The sequence below is a fragment of the Anopheles arabiensis genome, chromosome 2 (genome assembly GCF_016920715.1).
Source record: "Anopheles arabiensis isolate DONGOLA chromosome 2, AaraD3, whole genome shotgun sequence".
Taxonomy (NCBI): Eukaryota; Metazoa; Arthropoda; class Insecta; order Diptera; family Culicidae; genus Anopheles; species Anopheles arabiensis.
The window spans coordinates 66239414-66259722 of record NC_053517.1 but is presented as its reverse complement, the minus strand read 5'-3'; the positions used below and the strand labels follow the sequence as shown (position 1 = coordinate 66259722).

At 42.9% G+C, this 20309-nt stretch overlaps 1 protein-coding gene across 1 annotated transcript; it reads left to right on the top strand.

Moving 5' to 3' along the window:
- The first annotated feature begins 616 nt into the window (after window positions 1-616).
- LOC120893490 lies at window positions 617-12339 on the top strand. Its single transcript, XM_040295415.1, has 4 exons — window positions 617-629; window positions 705-785; window positions 4365-4609; window positions 11164-12339. The coding sequence occupies exons 1-4, from the start codon at window positions 617-619 to the stop codon at window positions 12337-12339; spliced, it is 1515 nt and encodes a 504-aa protein (XP_040151349.1).
- Window positions 12340-20309: the final 7970 nt, after the last annotated feature.

Sequence of the window (20309 nt, the reverse complement as noted above, 5' to 3'; positions counted from 1 at the left end):
TTTCATGAACAAGCGACAAAAATTGATGACCATGAGACAAAAATTGGTGCCTTCGAGACAAAAATTGATGCGCACTGACAAAAATTGACGCATTCGAGACAAAAATTGATGCACACTGTCAAAAATTGATGCTTTCGAGACAAAAATTGATGCACACTGTCAAAAATTGGTGACTTCGAGCCAAAATTTGACGGCAACGCCTGTATGTGGATGTTGTCTGATTCGATCGCGTTTGGCGCGTATTGTTCGAAGTGTAATCGAAGCTTCTAACGCGATTTGATCATCATAGAGTGCACAATCCGTTCCCACCGAACCCGTCAAATTTTCAATCAATTTGTGCGAAAATTAAGCAAGTGCTGTGATAATGGCAACACGTCGTGATAAGCGAAGTGGTATGGTGAACCATGCACGTGATCGTTTGCTGAAGCGGTGCTTGCAGGAATAGGAGGAGGAATGTGCACGTGCTAGCCTTCCAAAATCCACAACAATAGGTAAGTGTAATGTTCAAAGAGAAAAATAGGATTGATCGAAAGTGTTGTTAATGATTTTTTTTGGCTATTTTAGTCATGTGTCTGTTCATGCTTTGTCATTGGCAAGCGACGAAGGCTTCGAACATATGGAAGTGTCCGGTAAGTGGAGATGGTTTTAATTCATTCTTTATCAATGACTTGACGTTCATTGTGTCTATTTTTTTTGCTGGACAGAAAATCTTCCATCATCGATGAGCGATAGTGAGGAGGAAGGAGGGATGGGATACAGCAGCGGTGCTGCTGGTGCCGCACGAGGTACGAGGTACCGAGCTGCAAGATCGTCCGTTCGGCGAAGCGTCGTTTGCGGATGGCTAGAGACTGTGGGCACTACATACCGGCCAAACTCATAGAGCTTTGGCCCTCTTACTTGCCCACATTAGGCAGCACCAACCGCACTGCAAATTGCCACGCGATCTGTGGAACAGAGGTATGGCCACATGTTTGCAGGGATATTAGCCGGAATCGCGAATAAATGAACACATTTTAACATTCGTTTAAAGTTCAGTTTGGTTAAACTGAGTTCATTTGTTGTTCATTCCTGTTAAAATAAACGACCGTCAAAACAGTTAACGACTGCTCGATATCGCATATAGGCAAGCACGGGGAAAAAATTCGAGCAGTATAATTAAACGACTGTTAATTTGTATCGCATACGCTCTTCACAGTCGTTTGTTTAACGGCGGCATAGGACCAGTCGTTAAAAATAACAAATGAACTCAATGCGTTCGCGATGCCAAATTCTAGCAATTTTTAACGACTCTGGTTAATTTTTAACGACTGTTAATTTTAAACCATTTTCTTCGTGATGCCAGCTATTATCGGTAAGTATTGAAAAGTCACTAAGTTTTTCATTACGTTTGAAACGACTAACTACTTTCTTTTTAAAAAATAAATAAATTGTTTTTAGTTGATTTTACCACCTCGTGAACCAACTAAAACTTTATTGCACGAGCCAAAACCACCACCAAACCACCTGATAACCGTTACCAAAGTGCCGCGTCTTTTTTTCGCCATCGCGCCGCAAAACCGCTCGATCAGCGTACCGCTTCGTCCGATCGCTCGCTCTCTCGGTTTTCGGTTCGCCTCTCGCAACTATCCACAATATTTATTCTCACGGCCGCCCCTTTAGCCGCAGCTACACGTAGCCTTATCGAAAACCTTATCGAAAACGGATCGTAGCGGGCAAGGTCGCTACACGTTGAATGGATTGTTCCGTGTTCTCACAAGTGTGTATGTTTGATTTTAGCAATGTAAAACCTCCAGTCAAGGGTTTTGAGATCAACTTTTTGTAGATGGTATGCCGCTCTATAAAAGCAGTCGGTCTTAGTTTTGGCCGATTTTGATGAAGGTTTTTAACCTACCCGATTCTCCCGTTATGGTGGTGGCCATATTATTTGGCGAATCCAAACTACACTCTCTGGAGGAGTACTTAAGGCAGTTTGTGGAGGAGATGAACGATCTTCAGATAAATCATTCGGCAATTGGTCAGCAGTTATATTGGGTCTGTTTGAGAGCCATCATTGCCGATGCACCAGCAAGATCGTTTATAAAAGGTAAGTTTAAGGTAATTTGGAGAAATTTAGTATCGCAACATATGTGAGTTTTATTTTTGTAATCTATTTCATAAAATTGAAAGGCCATAATTCATACAGCGCCTGTTACTAATGCACGGTGGAAGGGCAATGTGTGGACACCGGATGTATTTCCCATACAGTACAGAGAACCAAGAAAGGACTAACGAATTGTTCTGTGCTGGAAAGTACCCGGACCATATCATCCGCCCTACTCCACTATTCGATATGATAAGCTGTCATATGATTATGGATTTTGTGTTAGATTGCATGCACCTGATTGAGAAAGGATTGCTGGCAAGGAAAATAGACATATGCATTAATGGCCATTCAGAGGTAAAGTTTAAGCTGTCCCGACAGCAACAGCGTGAAATGTCGGCACATCTTCATCGCCTAAGCCTGCCTTCAGACTTCCAACGAAGGTTGCGAAACTTGCATTATGTCAAGCTATGGAAGGCATCCGAATACATGATGTTTTTGCATTATGTAGGTTTTGTGGTACTGAAGGACAGACTTTGCGATGCAGCGTACCAGCATTTCATGCTGTTGTTTGTTGCGATCACTTTCCTCTCCACGTCGCACCTTGAGGACAAATGGGAGTATGCAGCATCGTTGTTGGAGCAGTTTATGGCAGATTATGCTCTTGTTTACAGCCCCACAGAGGCAAAGCTGCAAGATGTTCGAAAATTGGTCCATTCTGGGAGGAACAGCCTAGCACAAGCAGTCCATCGATTGATTGAGCGAGAGCACATCGAGGTTGCTAAAGAATGCAATCCAGCAACAGCAGCAGAATGTTCCACCCAAAAGGTTAAAGACAAGGAGATTGTTGCGAACCAATTTTTTGCGATCAGTGGTACATGACAAATGATGGCACCATCGTTATGTACCACACCGCAACACAACAGGGCTCGCAGCTAATCGTTGAAGGGCATGCCCTGAAACAAAAATATTCTGCTTTTAGCCAGCCTTGCCCTTCCGAGCATGTTTTAATATTTCGGGGAAGTGTTAAAGACGTTGATTCTGGTCAAATACACGCTGAGCAGCTCAATCTTGTGCAGGCTTGCTGCTGTAGAAACCGCCAAAGAGGGCGAGTTTCTGTTTGTGCCATTAACACATACCTTTGTAACGGTAAATAAACAAACTAAAAATAAACGCGCTACTTTAATCGACTAGCTTTTCGTTAAGTTTCATATTTAATTAGAAGAAAAGCGGCATATTACACTTTGCATCAAATTTCATCAACAGAGATAATTATTTGCAACAAAGGTACTACATCGCAAAATTAACCAAAAAGTTCTGACAATTAATAATACATCTTTTTTTTTTTGTTGACTAGCAAATAAGAAAAGCGTAGCCTATCATAACGTGCCACTCGCATTTCATTTGATTGCGCGTAAAGTATTTAGTTTATGAAAGAAAATAACGAAAAAAGTGTTTCTATTTTTATGCATGGTGTTTCCGTGTTATAATGCTATCATATTGAGATAAATATAAGAAAATAAACGAATAAATAAATCCATGTACATATTGATTCGTTATGAAATCAAAAAAGTTTTTTTACGTGTTTTAATTGTTCAATTCTGCTTTAATAATAAATTATGCTAAACGATGCTTACCTATGCTATGCTAACCTAAACTTACTAAGCTTAATTGGTCACCTATAGCTATCTAATGAATACTAAACTAGCACTAAATTAATATAAGCTAAATTATATTTAAATTGTACCCACCGTCACCATCCACTACAGGGTTCGGTTTTTTTGGCACGAGTTGATACGCGTACCGCAATTTTTTCCCGAAATAATCTCGAGCAAATCCGGGAGCTATTATAACTTGATTGGTGCTCCCAATCTTCTTAATAAGCTGCAAAATGTTGCTATATTGTTTTAGCAACTTTTGCATTCCTCCCGCTCCAGCTGTAACGAGGCAAAAATTCCTTAGCGAAAACAAGATCCCTTGCTTCGTGTAGGGTTTTTTGTGTCTCGGAGTCGAACACCATAGCCTGCAGTCAAGCTAAGCTATCCCGCATACACTCAGCATCGCCCAGCTTCTGCTCTAAAGCATTTAGCTCATCCTCCGTTGTGACGGGCGTAAGTTTAAAGCCCTCGGGGAGAGGGAGCATAGCCATCTTGGCCAACGCAAAACGATTTTCTGATCTGCCCCACCTGCACTTCGACCAGGTGCACCGACTTGGCGATGGCCAAAATGTTGCTTGATGTTTCTGCATGATGCTTCTTTTGCTCCCCCCGCATCCCCTCATCAGATTCGTCCAATCGATCCAGCTTAGACCGGACGATCGCGTATTCCGCCAACAATTTCGCCACAACGGAGAATGGGACGGATTCGTCAGTTGAAACGACAACCGGGTCCACAACGGAAACGACAGCCTGGTTAGCAGCGGTAGTTGCAGAAACGGCATCGAGCGGTCCCAAAGCTTTACGCTTCAGGCTATTTTCGCGCCTACGACTGCTCATCAAAGTAGTAGCAGCTGGAGCGGGAGGGAAGACGGTAAGACGGCAAGACGGAAGGCTAATTTGACACATCCATTGTCAAAAGCTAATTAATTTCCCTATTGATCGAATCTTAAAAATCATTTGAAATGGTTATAAATTTGTTAAATTCAGTCAGAATCACATCAAATAATCAATTTGGAGATTAAAATCGCCCCCAACTTGCAAAATTACACAAAGATGATTGATATTTTAACTGGAAAATACGATATTCGACTTTCGCGGAAATTCCAGATACGCGGTATTTTGCGGCCGTTTTCGGTCCCCATTTACCGTGTAATCTCGGGGACCGCCTGTACTTTTGTCCCAGTCCCATAGGGACTGCCCTGGATTGGTTACCCCTCCCTTTTGATTCTTACGAGTTGCGCTGCGCTGCACTGACATCCTCTCCCGCAAGTTTCTTTCGTAGCGCACTGTTTGCTTCGCTTTACTCAGCCTTGGTACGCACGAATCGAAAAAAAATGAAATAAAGCAGCGGAAATGAAAAAAAACGATAAAAGATAAGCGCAGCTTCATTTCAATATGCACAACACTTCAACATTTATCAAAACTTCGATCGTCCGGCTTAGGCTAACAAGCGTGCGGCCTTTCACGGCGAACGCTTAAGCTGAACTGACGATTTCGTGTGGTGGCAAGAAAGGGAGCGCACAGAGGAACACTCGCTACATTAGTGCGAGCGAGATACCAGCATGCCGCTACGAGAAAACCAAACTGATCGCAATGGCTGAAAGTGAACACATACACACCCTCACTTGCGTGAATTTGAGAGTGCAGAATCTATGTAGAAACCAAAACAATTTCTCATTTCCGCGTACAGGTGTCCCCTGAGATAGTACTGTATTTAGGACCGAAAAAATGTTCCAAAGCAAGGCGTAAGTCGAAATAGTCGTATGTCGTATACCTGGGAATATAAAGTTGTTAACCGAAATTGAAGAGTCAGAATCTACGAAATCGTACATTTTATTTAAAATAATGTACGATAATGTATTAATTTTCTTCTAAAAGCCGTTTACACGATATAGATATTCACAATCGGGGACTTGTGAAAAAAGAGGAAATATTTTTGTAATGGTTATCTGCACATAAATTTAAAAAAAATGTATCAATTTCGTCTGAATGACAACTTTAAACTGTCAAAATCAAAATCGTCATATCTGCGAATTGTCGTAACACGAGAGGGTCGTAACTCTGGGGACGCTTTTATTTCTACGTATTTCTCACTGTCTCTCCCTGCTTCAATATGTCCCTCGCCTAAAAGTCGCACAATTTTTCATTCTCTGTGCAAGTAGGGCGCCATTAGTTAGCAGTACAGAGTAACCTATTAGATTAATTGCGTCCCGTAATTTTGTATGTTCGTTTCACGATTTATTCAGCGGTTACCATATATTTTTGTATCATGTGCAGGACAAATTTGAATCGTCCAATTGAAAAGCAATACAAACAATAACAAATTCAGGTGCTGATTAAAAATCGTGCTAAAAATTCTAAACAAAACGGCATCCAAAATTTTTAAAAATAAAAAAAACTATCGGTTACCCTTAACTTATCATTTGATTTCAGTGTACCTGAGTAGCAGGCGTTGAGTTTGCTTTGGTAGTTTAATTCTTTTGTTTGCTCCGTGATTGTGGTCATCATTTCAACAAGGCCGTAAAAGAACAAATCTTTTCAAAAGTTTGTCAGTATGATGTGGAATGTTTTCAATCGCTTATCATGTTTTCAATAGCACACGGTGGCCACTCGAATCAGGATTTTAAATTCCCGGTTTTTCTCGGTTTTTCCCGGTTTTTCCCGGATTTTTCCCGGTTCACTATTCTTCGATACTTCAACTCCAAATTATTATATCATACGTTTTCAAAAATCGATATCTAGAGGATGGTAGGTAAACACGGGCATTACGGGAAAGATAGACTTCTTCTTCTTCTTTGGCTCAACAACCGATGTCGGTCAAGGCCTGCCTGTACCCACTTGTGGGCTTGGCTTTCAGTGACTAATAGATTTCCCCCCATAGCAGGATAGTCAGTCCTACGTATGGCGGCGCGGTCTAATTGGGGATTGAACCCATGACGGGCATGTTGTTAAGTCATGTTAGGGCATGTTGGGAAAGATAGACACTTGTCAAAAAACCGGATATAAGTTTTTAGTGAATTATTCAATCATATAGTATACAATCTGAAGGTGTGATAACACATTTGAGAACCATTTTTGGCATGATTTCTATCAAATTTGTACAAACAAATTTTCAATCGTGCGCTCGTTTTTAGATTTAATTTCGCTACTATGGATCTTAAGCTATTTAAATATGCATTCTTTATATTTTCAGAAGTTTTATATGAGCTAACAACTGATGAAAAACGACAAAAAAATCTTTAAGAATATTGCTTTTTGGTGGTTTAGCTTCATGACACTAACGTGTAAAGAATTTACCCCATGACAAAGATATTTTCCATCTGCTATCAATTGTTGATTAACAGATGTCATCACACAACCTTAAAAAAAGGTAACCGGAAGTCATGGACCAACCAGCCACTGGAGAAAGCATACAAATCTGCGAAGAACGGATTTCCTGTTAAACAGCAGCCATGCATTATGCTGTTACTCGCACGACACTGATGATGCACCTCACGAATAGATACAGGAATCAACCATCAGCGCCAGTGTGGAAACCCACTCACCCGGGCGGAATGAAGGTAGAGGCCCGAAACCAAAATGCAAAATGCCAATGTACAGGCGATGTGTGATTGGGTAACCTTAAAATTGCTAAAGAGGACACAAATTATCAGTTCTGTTCAAAACTTGAGATCGCCCACTAAATCTGACACGACCGCAACAACACGAGAGAAGAATAACAAAAGACGAGTGCAAGGTAGAACGAATAGGCACACCATACCCGAAATGGGCAAGAACCGATAACGATGAACGTAAGTATTGCACCAGTGCGAATGAGAAGTATAGTACATATGTATATTGCGTACCATATGTGAGAAACGGAAAATGTTGTCCATAGACATTGGTGTGATGTTGATGGCCTGTGGTAAGTTGGGAACAATATACAAAACATCCCATTAATGAAAATGCACTTCGTACGATGGTAAACAGTGATAGGAAACGTTTGTGATAATTTCCCAGTTTCTTAATAGAATTTCCCGATTTTTTCCCGATTTTCCTGGAAAATAAAATTCCCGGCTGATTCCCGGTTTTCCCGGTTGAGTGGCCACCCTGATAGCAAATAAAAAGTTTTCTTAAGTAGTAATACAAAATACAGCCATTAGGAAGCATTTTATATGAAAAAAAACATTGCTTTTATACTTACATATGTACATATTCCATTTTTGTAGGAAAAAGGATTACAGAAGAGTACCAACGCTATCTTAGAACGCTAATTCAAACGAAGTGTTTTACCATTACCAGCATCAATGAAACCGGGAACAAAAGTAACACTTCCAGAGCAGTTGAAAAATAAAGCAGCAGAAGTTGTGACCGAAGGAATGACAGTAGTGTTCCTTCCATTACAGCCTACCGTAGGAAAACATACTCACATTATAAAGTCAAGCTTTCTACTATCAAGCATTCTTTATTTCATAAGTAGGACTGATTATCCTCCTATGGTAACAATAAGTCACTGAAAGCCAAGCTCACTAGTGGGTACAGGCAGGCCTTGACCGACAGCGGTTGTGGTGCCAAAGAAGAAGAAGAAGATTCTACTATCGGAAGTTACTTCGCCACCGTTTTTTGATTTTAATAGTGCAGTTGTGCCGGTGCATATGAATGTGATCCGGTTTCGTCAATTGAGTTTGACCACAAAGGTACAATCAATAAATCAGCACGCAGAACCACCAACGGAAGTTACTTCGGATCCGGTTTATGATGATGATTGTGCAGTTGGGCCTTTGCTAATGAATGTGACTCGGCGTCGTCCATCTAATTCGGTTAGTCAAGTACAGCCAACAAATCAGTTCACAGAATCGTCTCAATTTGCGCCTCTCAACTTATCACCTACTACTGAACTCGTAAGTCAGTTTCAATCAGAAATGCCGTCCTTGCAACGCTCTATGTCTCCAAGTATTATAGGTCCGTCATTTGCCTCACCACCTGCACATTCTACCAAGCCATCATGTCATGAAAGTAACATTAATGTGGAAAGTATTTTGACTCAACTGTGTACGAACGTGTCCAACATTCGACCGTCGAGTCAGGTCAATCAGGCTCAATCATATATGCAGCCTAAAAAAAAAATCCGCAACTATTAGCAAGGAAGGTTTGCCACTTGCATCACCAACATCTCCTGCAACGTTCTCAAGATTCCCAGTTTAATCCGAATTTGTAGGAACTGTAATGGATAAAACAGAGTTTGAAAACATACATAAATAATTAGATATTGTTATAAGAGAACAACGAAACTTACGCCAAGCATTTGAGCATGCACTGCAATCAAATATGATTTTTCCTTCTGCCAATGCTGAAATGTTTAATTTAAATCCATTACAAAATTAAAGTGAGCAGCAAGCGTTTAACGATCAGCTGCTAAATAATCAATTTCTTGAAAATGTAATCGGATACATAAGGCCGCAAATACACGACGCGCTTTTCCGCGCCCGCGGAAACGCGTATAACAATCCAGCCATAGAAATGAAATGTCATTCGAACGCGCTACCGCGGAAACGCAGAGATGCTCAGCTGGATATCTCTGCGGAACTGTTATACGCGTTTGAACGCGCCCGCGGAAACGCGCGTCGTATATTTGCGGCCTAAGAAACCGAGCAAACGATTTACGTTCGGCATACTTTTTCACTGTGCGATCGATGTACTGTTTTCAAAATATTTGCTTAATTAATTTAATTGGTCCGGGATATCCTCGAAAAGCACTAAAATTTGTTTTAATCTTTTTAAAAATTTGGTAGATCTTACGGGTCAAGCTTTTCATTAGACGCCAAGACGGTAAGAAAATACACATTATTAGACCTCTTTTTTTTCTTTAACTTAGCTATAATATGAAAATTAAAACTGCACTATTGCTGAAGCTATAAAGCTACTTCAATACCTGCAGCAACTGTTGGCTAGATGAAAGTATATACAAATGGTATAAAAAGCGCATCGTCTTTGGTCGTTTAATATTATTGTGCAATATTTAGCAATAATATTGCATGGATCAAATTCTACTATTGGCTTTAAAATAGTAATGTGCTGTATGGAGCGCACCCACGACTCCGACACGACTTAGATGACGGACCTATAATACTTGGAGACATAGAGCGTTGCAAGGACGGCATTTCTGATTGAAACTGACTTACGAGTTCAGTAGTAGGTGATAAGTTGAGAGGCGCAAATTGAGACGATTCTGTGAACTGATTTGTTGGCTGTACTTGACTAACCGAATTAGATGGACGACGCCGAGTCACATTCATTAGCAAAGGCCCAACTGCACAATCATCATCATAAACCGGATCCGAAGTAACTTCCGTTGGTGGTTCTGCGTGCTGATTTATTGATTGTACCTTTGTGGTCAAACTCAATTGACGAAACCGGATCACATTCATATGCACCGGCACAACTGCACTATTAAAATCAAAAAACGGTGGCGAAGTAACTTCCGATAGTAGAATCTTCTTCTTCTTCTTTGGCACCACAACCGCTGTCGGTCAAGGCCTGCCTGTACCCACTAGTGAGCTTGGCTTTCAGTGACTTATTGTTACCATAGGAGGATAATCAGTCCTACTTATGAAATAAAGAATGCTTGATAGTAGAAAGCTTGACTTTATAATGTGAGTATGTTTTCCTACGGTAGGCTGTAATGGAAGGAACACTACTGTCATTCCTTCGGTCACAACTTCTGCTGCTTTATTTTTCAACTGCTCTGGAAGTGTTACTTTTGTTCCCGGTTTCATTGATGCTGGTAATGGTAAAACACTTCCTTTGAATTAGCGTTCTAAGGTAGCGTTGGTACTCTTCTGTAACCCTTTTCCCTACAAAAATGGAATATATAAATATGTAAGTATGAAAGCAATGTTTTTTTAATAATATGCTCCCTTTTGTATACTTACTGACTAGCGACTCCGGGCGTTTCCGGACAACTCCGGACGACTCCGGGCCATTTCGGACGATTCTGAACGACTCCGGATATTGCAGCGCGGACCTACCTTCCGGAGTTTATACCGAATTTATCGGAGTCGGATCGGAGTCGACTCTGGATATTTGCCAACTTTACCCATCACTATTCTAAAACACAAATAATGTTACTTTTTCTGATAAATAAAAAAGTACATGATGGCAGTCGCATAATTCACTTTTTTCGCGAATTATTAGGCCAAAAACTCGCACATCACGATTATTTTTTTCTGCTGAACTGTGCCGCACTACATTACAATGACGTTTGACGTCTAACTGCTCTGTCGCATATCGCTGTGCTCCGCGTTTTTCCAAAAATATTTAAGTGTATTTTCTAACGTACCCAGTTAATACTCGTTCAATTGACTACCAACCTGCTTCCTGTTACTGTTGCGCGTTAGTGTGTTATTTCATTGACCCACGACTGTGTATTAACGTTTTTTAATCCGGGTTAACGGTGGTGTGATCAAAACCGCGCATAATTTCGCGATGGCGGCTATCTGTTTCGCGTGTGCTGTGCCACTGGATGCTGCCGACTGTATCGTCGGCTGTGCGTACTGTGAGGCTACTTTTCACCGCGGTTGTTGCAGGCTGCCTTCCGAGCTGATTGATGCGGTCCTGACTCACATCGATCTGCACTGGAGCTGCACTGGGTGCACCAATATCCTGAAAAATCCGCGCTGCCGATCAGTCAAAGAGATCGGGGCTCAGGTCGGTTTTCAAGCTGCTCTCACCTCAACTGTTGCGGCTGTGGGGAAGCTTATTGAACCGATTATCGCCGAGGTGCGCAGTGGATTTACTCTACTGCAAAATGCACCCATACCTCAGCTTTGCAATACCGATCCTCGGCCCGTTGCGGGTAGAAAGCGGCGGCGTATCATCGAGGATTCTATGTCCCCTGATGTCAACAAAAACGTAAACATTCGTCAAAATAACATGTATGCATCGTCATCGCCAAGCGCGTACACTAACACTACAGTCGGCATCCCACCCCCGTCTACGCTACCGGAAGAACTCATGGGAACCGATTCGCTATCGTCACCGCTTCGAGCAGCGTTTCCCCAGCCGGCCACAGACAGAATATGGATCCGACTATCTCGCTTGTCCACTGCCGTCACCGTGGAGCAAGTGGTCGCTTCTGTGAAACGCCGTTTAGCCACCGATGACGTCCTAGCATACTGCTTGCTGAGGAAGGGAGTCAGTGTTGACAGCGTAAACTGGCTTTCTTTCAAAATGAGAGTACCGGCCGCCCTTCGTGACGCAGCACTCGCCCCATCGTCCTGGCCTGTCGGTATTGGTGTACGTGAATTTGTACAGTCCCGTCAACGAGAGCATGGACACTCATCGTCACCAATCACCATCAAACACCGTTCTCTCACACGCACACCTGTTGTCATCGATCGCCGTTCGATGCCTCGCACACCAACATCCACTGTCTATCACTCACCGGCAAACGCATCAACTTCACAGGCTCAAACACTAACATCACCACAATTGGGAGAACACACGCTGAATGACACCACTCATGGTCCTAATTCAACACTCATTGACGGCCCGCTTTTAATTCGCCGCACTTCCAACACTAACTTACAACAGACCACACTTGACCGTTTCTTTCACGAATAGATGAACCTCTGTTAAGTCTGCACAAACACCTACCTGTTATGTTCCTGCTGCTAATGCGCTTCGCACTGCCCGTTCCACTGCCTCTGTTTACTATCAAAACGTGCGGGGACTGCGCACGAAGGTCGATGAGTTTCGCCTGTCGGTGTTGGAATCCAATTTCGATGTAATAGTGCTTACGGAAACCTGGCTCGATCCTAGTCTACCTTCGGCTTTGCTGTTTGACGATAGCTTCCGAGTCTACCGATGCGATCGTAGTGTTGACAACAGTACATGTTCCCGCGGTGGAGGTGTGTTGATTGCGTGCTCTCAGTCTCTGACGTCACGGGAACACACAACGGTGCATCCATCGCTTGAGCTAGTGTGCGTTGTAATACAACTAGGCAATTCCCGACTATTCATCATTGCTGCATACCTCCCGCCTAGACTTGCCGCAAATGCTGCCACGCTCCGTGAAATCGAAAACTGCACTCGCTCATTATGCTCAACTATGCATCCCGGAGACGGTTTACTCCTGTTAGGAGACTTCAACCAACCTCTCGTCTCCTGGTCAGCCGCTCAGCATGATCCGGTTTTGCCATTTCTGCATTATGAGCCACGTACGCGATCGGCTCTCTCCGCTCTGTTAATGGACGAGATGCATCATAGCGGACTTTTCCAGATCAATGGTCATCTTAACACCAGCGGACGCGTCTTAGACCTGGTGTTTGCAAATAATGCTGTTGCTTCTGTTTGCCTTCCGCTTGAACTTTGCCTCACCCCGCTGTTAGCAATTGACACCTATCACCCTGCGCTTGAGTTGGCCATCCCGCTACCACGAGAGGAATCAGCCGTTCCTGCGCTAACATCACGCCTTGACTACGCGAGGACGGACTTTAACAGGCTCCTGCCGATGATCGCCTCGTTCGCGAATGTCTTCGATTGTTCCCGTTACGCCACTCTTGACCTCGCTGTGAAAGATTTTGAGCGGTTCATGTTGCAAGCCCTGAATGAATGCACGCCGGTGAAACGACCTAAACGAGGCCCCCCTTGGGGTGACAGAACGCTGCGCAGGCTCAAAACGGCTAAAGCTGCCGCGTATCGCGATTATTTGTTGCGTAGGTGTCCCGCTGCATTGCGCAACTATAATACTGCGCACTCTCTCTATCGGCGCTATAACAGGTTCCGCTACCTGGGGCACGTACGGCGTACGATTTTGCGCTGCCGCGGCAATTCACGTGTACTGTGGAACTTCGCAAACAATCGTCGGAAATCCTCTGGTTTTCCTAGCTCCGTCAGTTACAACGGGCGCAACGGCAACAATCCGTCTGCAGTATGTGATATTTTTGCCTCGCGCTTTGCCGCCACCTTCCTTCCAGCTGTAACTGATGAGAGGCAGATAGCCGACGCATTATCAAACGTACCGGTGGATGCTATGGCCCCAAACTTGCCGATCATCGATGAGTATTCAGTCTCCAAAGCGATTGACAGGCTGAAATCTTCGTTTGCTCCAGGGCCTGACGGGATCCCGGCTTCCACGCTTAAGCGTTGTGGCACCACCATCGCGCCTATCCTGGCCTCGATTTTTCGCGACTCGCTGCGTTTGGGCATCTATCCTGCCTGCTGGAAACCTTCGTGGCTTGTTCCAGTGCACAAAAAGGGGGACAAATTAAATGCATGTAATTACCGTGGCATTACATCGCTTTGTGCCTGCGCTAAGGTCTTCGAGCTCCTGATGTACGAACCTCTCCTCGCAGCTGCCTCGAACTACATTAGCGCAGCTCAACATGGATTTGTCCCTCAGCGTTCAACCACCACCAACCTGGTTGAGTTCGTTAGCCTCTGCCACAGGACCATCGATGCCGGCTCGCAGATCGACGCAGTCTACACGGACATCAAGGCTGCCTTCGATAGCGTTCCGCACGCCTTGCTGCTCGCAAAGCTCGAAACGCTTGGTCTGCCCGTGCAGCTGCTGGCCTGGATGCGCTCCTATCTTGCTGGTCGCACATACTGCGTGAAGATGGGACCCCATACGTCGCGCCGTATCGATGCTTCTTCGGGGGTGCCGCAGGGGAGTAACCTTGGACCGCTGCTGTTTGTCATTTTCCTGAATGACGTAACACGGTTGCTCCCTCCTGACGGCCACCTACTGTATGCAGACGACGCGAAGCTGTTCCTGCCTATCCGTGACCGGTCAGACCAACTCCGCCTTCAAGCCACTCTAAGTGCCTTCCAGTCATGGTGCTCTTTGAATGGTCTTGAATTGTGCGTCGAGAAGTGTGTTGTCGTTACGTTTGCGGAAAAGCGGTGCCCCTTAGTGTATGACTATGCGTTAAATGGATCTACCATTGGTCGCAAAAGCTGTGTCACGGATCTAGGAGTGCTCCTTGACGAAAAGTTGAGCTTCCACGACCAGCTAGAGCACGTTGTCACTAAGGGTAACCAATTGATCGGCTTACTAAAACAAATAGCACGAGACATCACTGACCCGATATGCATCAAGACGCTATATTGTGCTTTGGTGCGACCAGTGTTAGAATACGCTTCAGTAGTATGGTGGCCTACAGCTGCTCGTCCCCTAGCTCGTTTAGAGTCGATCCAGCGCAAATTCACGCGGTTCGCTTTGCGCTCCTGGAGTGTCCAACTGGACTATGAGGGACGCTGTGCGTTGCTTGGCATCGAGACGCTAAAGCAGCGGAACTGCAACGCTCAGAGGCTGTTTGTCGCGGGACTTCTTGACTATCGGATCGACTCGCCCGCGCTTCTTTCGAGGCTCAACATGTATGTCCCGCCGAGATCGCTCCGAGCTAGATCGCTACTTGACGTGGAGGAACGCCGCACTCGCTTTGGCTCCTCTGATCCGTTTATTCGTATATGCCGTGAGTTTAATGTTATTTGTGATCGTCATCAACCTGACATGTCGCGCACCGCATTGTTAAATAGTATTCGTGTCGTGCGACCTTTTACATGTTAATTATATTACTTAAGATTAAGCGTGACAAATGAATGACCGAAATGTGACTATGCTAATGTAAATGAATTCGCTTCAAGTGGGCCACTTGCGGTCCGTTGAATTTTAATTAATAAATAACAAATAACAAATAACAAATTAAAATTAGAGGAGAGAAACCAATCATCCCGATTTCCCTTATTCAAAATGAAATTTCGTAAATGAAGAATTATCTTATCACCATAATTTTGAAGCCATCAGGAACAATTGCTATCCAAGGTATTAGGGAAGTTCAAGTGCTCTAATTATGTTAGAAGATTAATAAAACCTGTTACAAACTCTTGTAGCCATTCCTTAAGAAATGTGTCATAATTTGTAAACAATTTTCAAAATCATAAGCGCTTAAGGTCCATAATTATCTTAACTTTTTGATTTCATCATATACATGTACATGGTTGTGAACATTACTACTCACATAATCTTCTCCGTAGCTGTGACCAAATACTTTCACGTAAAGTGTGAGCATTTGACCATCAACATACCATTGATGTTTGTAGAAATTGCAGGACAAAAAGGTGGTGCCACAGAAATACAAAAGAAAATGATTGTAGGCCTCGGAAGTAATGCGGTCTTTCAATACAAAAACACTAGCATACAGGGTTTTCGAGGATTATATAGACATGTTCAGCGAGATGTAGATTTGTTCAGGCATATAATAGACTCTTTCAGCGAGTTGTAGATTCGTTCAGGCATATAATAGACTCTTTCAGCGAGATATAGAATTGTTCGGATGTAGGTGTAGACATGTTCGGTTATACTGTAGAGCTGTCACTTTCGTACCCCTTGGACTGCAAGTTGTATCATTCTCATCAGAAGGTAAACAAACGGTTTTCGAAAAAATATGCTTTTTTCAACTAATTTATGTATTAAACAGCTTGGAGAATGATTATTAGCTACTTTTAGGACTTTTAAGAATGAAAAATTAAACGCTGCGGCACATGATGAAAACAAAACAAATGACAGCTCTACAGAATCGCTGAACATGTCAACGCCTACTTCCGAACAATTCTATATCTCGCTGAAAGAGTCTATTATATGCCTGAACAAATCTACATCTCGCTGAACATGTCTATATAATCCTCGAAAACCCTGTAATGCAAAAACGAGCTATACTCAGAGCCTTTCCAAAATCTGACATCGTCTAAATGGCTAAACTAAAACTTTCGGTAAATTTCTGATGGTAGCGAAATGTGGGTCAAAGCTATTGTCATATTTGATATGGCCCCAGGAGATAATTTTGGCATTCCCCATTGACCAAATATCCAACCCTGCAAAATTTTACGGGTCACACCTAGGTCTATCAAATGTAGGCTGTCAGACACAATCACGCCTTCTACTATTTCAAAATGTCAAGTCTAATAAGAGGAGTTGTTTCATAATGATGATCTCCATATTCCATACCACCAAAGGCGTTATTGGTTCTAGCAGGGAACATCCCGGCAATCGGAAAACTAATGGCGTTGGGAATGGAATGACGATATCCAACTACCGTGCATTTCATCTCTCCAAAACCTTGTACGTCTCAAATAAGAAAAAAAGGAATAGCACATTGTTGATAACATTATACCGCACCAACTTGCATTTTATGAATGCTCGAGCGGGTGAATCTGCAACAAAGGCACGCATCTTTATTTTGACTAATATGCCATTGCGACCTAAATGAATTCTCTGTTCCATTAGTAAATTCAACTCATCAACAAATTCACCAGGGTATTCCCCAGTGGATGTCGGTTTCGATGGCCCACAAAAAAATGCTACGGTCATATGATGCAAATGTGTCATTGTTTGAATCCGCATCAATATGGACGAGAAAGCCATGCGGGAGATTTTGTGCAAGGGCACCCCACCCCATCGATGAAGAACGTAAGAGGCAATTCAGAATTGGCCTCAAACTAACTAATAATATTAAAAAAAGAATCAATAACCACTAAACCTAATGCTGTCGATTCAAGATTTTATCGTTTAAATCACATACCTGAACATTTTGACATTGTGTTCCTTAGACATTTTGCAACACCTTGATACCAAAACTGACCAGTGCCGATGTTTTTTATTATTTGCTTGGGTAATTAATTGCTTTGCAACAAAGTCCATGCATCCTTTGGAAGCCGTCAAGGTGTTTTTTCTCTGAGGTTTTGAAGAAACAGATGCACAGATGTATGTGAAGTGTTTGACGATAAAGCCCAAAATGTTTATGTTTATGTTTATGTTTATTTGTCTATCGATGGACAATAATGCCCTCTCGAACCATTTTTGCAATGTTTTACAATGAGTTCTTTACAATGGATTACAATAACATAGAACATAAAAATGTGCACTATGGAACCAAGTTTAACACAGAAACACGATCATTAAACTCAGTTGGCGAAATCCTCGGCTCAAAAGCGTCGCTGACTGCGTTGAAAGCACGGCACATGAGTAGGAACGGGTCAGAGGAGCCAAATTGCGTTCTACGGTCGTCGAGGGCCAACATTGCCCGAGTCCGGAGCGGCCTGGCCGGAACGTACAGGTTGATGGCAGCCAGTAGTGACGGAGAGTCAATACGGCCGTCGAGAAGTCCCGTGATGAACGACAACCTGGCTTTTCGTATACGCTCACTTAGGGTGGGTAGCCCGAGTAGTAAACACCTAGTCCGGTAATCGAGCCTTTGGTTCCATGAGCGAAGTGCAAATCGTGAAATTTTGCGCTGGATTGATTCCAATCGAGCTAACGGACGCGCTGCAGTTGGCCACCATACGATATTTACATATTCCATTAACGACCGGATAAGTGAACAATAGAGAGCCTTGGTGCAAGGTATATCATTAAGCTCGCGAGTCATGATAGTCATGATTTTTTCGAAAACCGTTGATAACTAGTCCTAGCATTCTATTGCTGGTGGCTACTACGTGATCCAGCTGATCCTTAAATGATAGTTTTGTATCGAGCAAAACACCTAGATCCTTAACACATAGTTTTCGCACCAAGGACTGTCCATCAAGCGCATATTCATACAATGATGGGCAGCGAGAACGACTGAAAGTGATGACTTCACATTTATGTGTGCATAGGGACAACGCATTACGGTTGCACCAACACTGGAACTCATGCAAGGAAGTTTGCAGTCGGGCGTGGTCTTCTGGTTCACGAATAACACGAAAAATTTTCGCGTCATCTGCGTACAGTAGATGATTATCAGCCGGAAGGATCAATGTCGCGTCGTTGATGAAAAGAAGGAACAGCAAAGGACCCAGGTTGCTGCCCTGCGGGACTCCAGAAGATGCATGCACTGGACTTGACATGTACGGGCCTAACTTCACAGAATATTGACGATCTGTAAGGTACGATCTAAGCCACATTATCATAGGGTTTGGGAGACCAAGTAAGTCGAGTTTCGCTAGCAAGATGGAGTGCGATACACTGTCGAATGCTGCCTTGATATCCGTATAAATAGCATCTAGTTGTAAACCGTTATCGATAGATTTATGGCATTTGCTAACAAATTCTAGTAGATTAGTCGTTGTAGATCGCCTGGGTACAAAACCATGTTGATTCACACTAATATAGTTGCAGGCCGAGGCCAACAATGGCTCGTAGATTAGCATTTCGAACACCTTTGCACACACGCTGAGTGAGGTTATGCCACGATAGTTTACAGCATCATTCTTACAGCCCTTCTTGTAGATGGGTGTCATCCAGGAAGATTTCCAAGTGGCAGGAAAGGTTCCACATCTCAGGGACTCCTTAAAAATCTTCATCAGCGAGGGAGCAAGCGCAGAAGCACACCACTTTAGGATAACGGCCGGTATACCATCTGGGCCAGGGGTATATGAGGATTTGACACGTTTGATGGCAGAGGTGATCGTATCGACAGTAATGACTGGTAGCATAGGGAGCAGTGCACCAACAGGTGTGTTAGAGAGAGCATCGGCCACATCTTCTGGACCAGTAGTTTGAGAAGCAAAGTTGTCCTTGAAGCGCAATGCAAACAGTTTACACATTTCTGGCAGGGAACAGGCACTGTCACCGTCATAACGTATAATGCTTGGTAGCCCAGCAGATTTTCGTTTTTTGTCCATAGAACTCCAAAAGCGCCTAGGGTACTTGCAGAGGGAACGTGCAGTTTGTTTCAAATAACTTCGGTGACAGGATCTATTATATCGGCGATAGAGAGAATGAACTCTGTTCATTTTAAAATCGAAGACATTTTTGTAAACTGTGGTTTTATGGGTTAAATCCCTCGGTACTAGTAACTTCAATAATATTATCGTCATCATCGTTTATCACACACAAGCCTTGGGTATATTCTACTTAATTTGAATCTGCTTTTGGTGTATTTATAGCGATCTGAGAGATTGGGACGAGGGCTGTAAACATTATAAAATACATTTTGTCAAGTTAATTTCATAAATTCCACAATTTGTTATTTTTTGTTTATAAAATATTTAGTCTTATAGTATTTATGTTAAGCTTTACTAACCGAATGAGTTCAAATTACTTATTTTTATAATTCAAACATTAATTTAAATGTTACTTTAACCTACATCAGATCTACGATCTTGTTTTACATTGACTAGGTTCTACTAAAAACCCGGATTGCTACCAAATGACTGAGCCAAAATCGGAAGTGGCTTCCGAAACTTCAATCTCGGAACCGTTTCGAAGCCATTCGTAGTCATCGGAATCGTTCGAAGTCGTCCGAATAGACGGAGCTATCGAGGCCGTCGGAGCCGTCCAGATCCGGCTTCGATTGCCGACTAGTGGCTTCGGATGGCTCCAATGGCTTTGACGATTTTGACAACTCCGAACGGTTCGGGGTAATTTCAATTTGTTAATTATTTAATCCATAACATTTATTGATCTTAATCATCTATAGATTGATCTATCTCCAAAGTTAATTCAACACGAGCCTAAACGAAGGAACACATACGTTTATTATAATGTTGAATTATAACGTTTGTTTTTAAATTTTCGGAATGAATAAAATAGTAAATTTGGCTTATTT

Coding starts and splice junctions, on each gene's coding strand:
- LOC120893490 (XM_040295415.1), top strand. Junction 786..4,364: donor TGCTGCTGGTGCCGCACGAG/GTACGAGGTACC, acceptor TCCCCTCATCAG/ATTCGTCCAATCGATCCAGC. Junction 4,610..11,163: donor CTGGAGCGGGAGGGAAGACG/GTAAGACGGCAA, acceptor TTTTTAATCCGG/GTTAACGGTGGTGTGATCAA.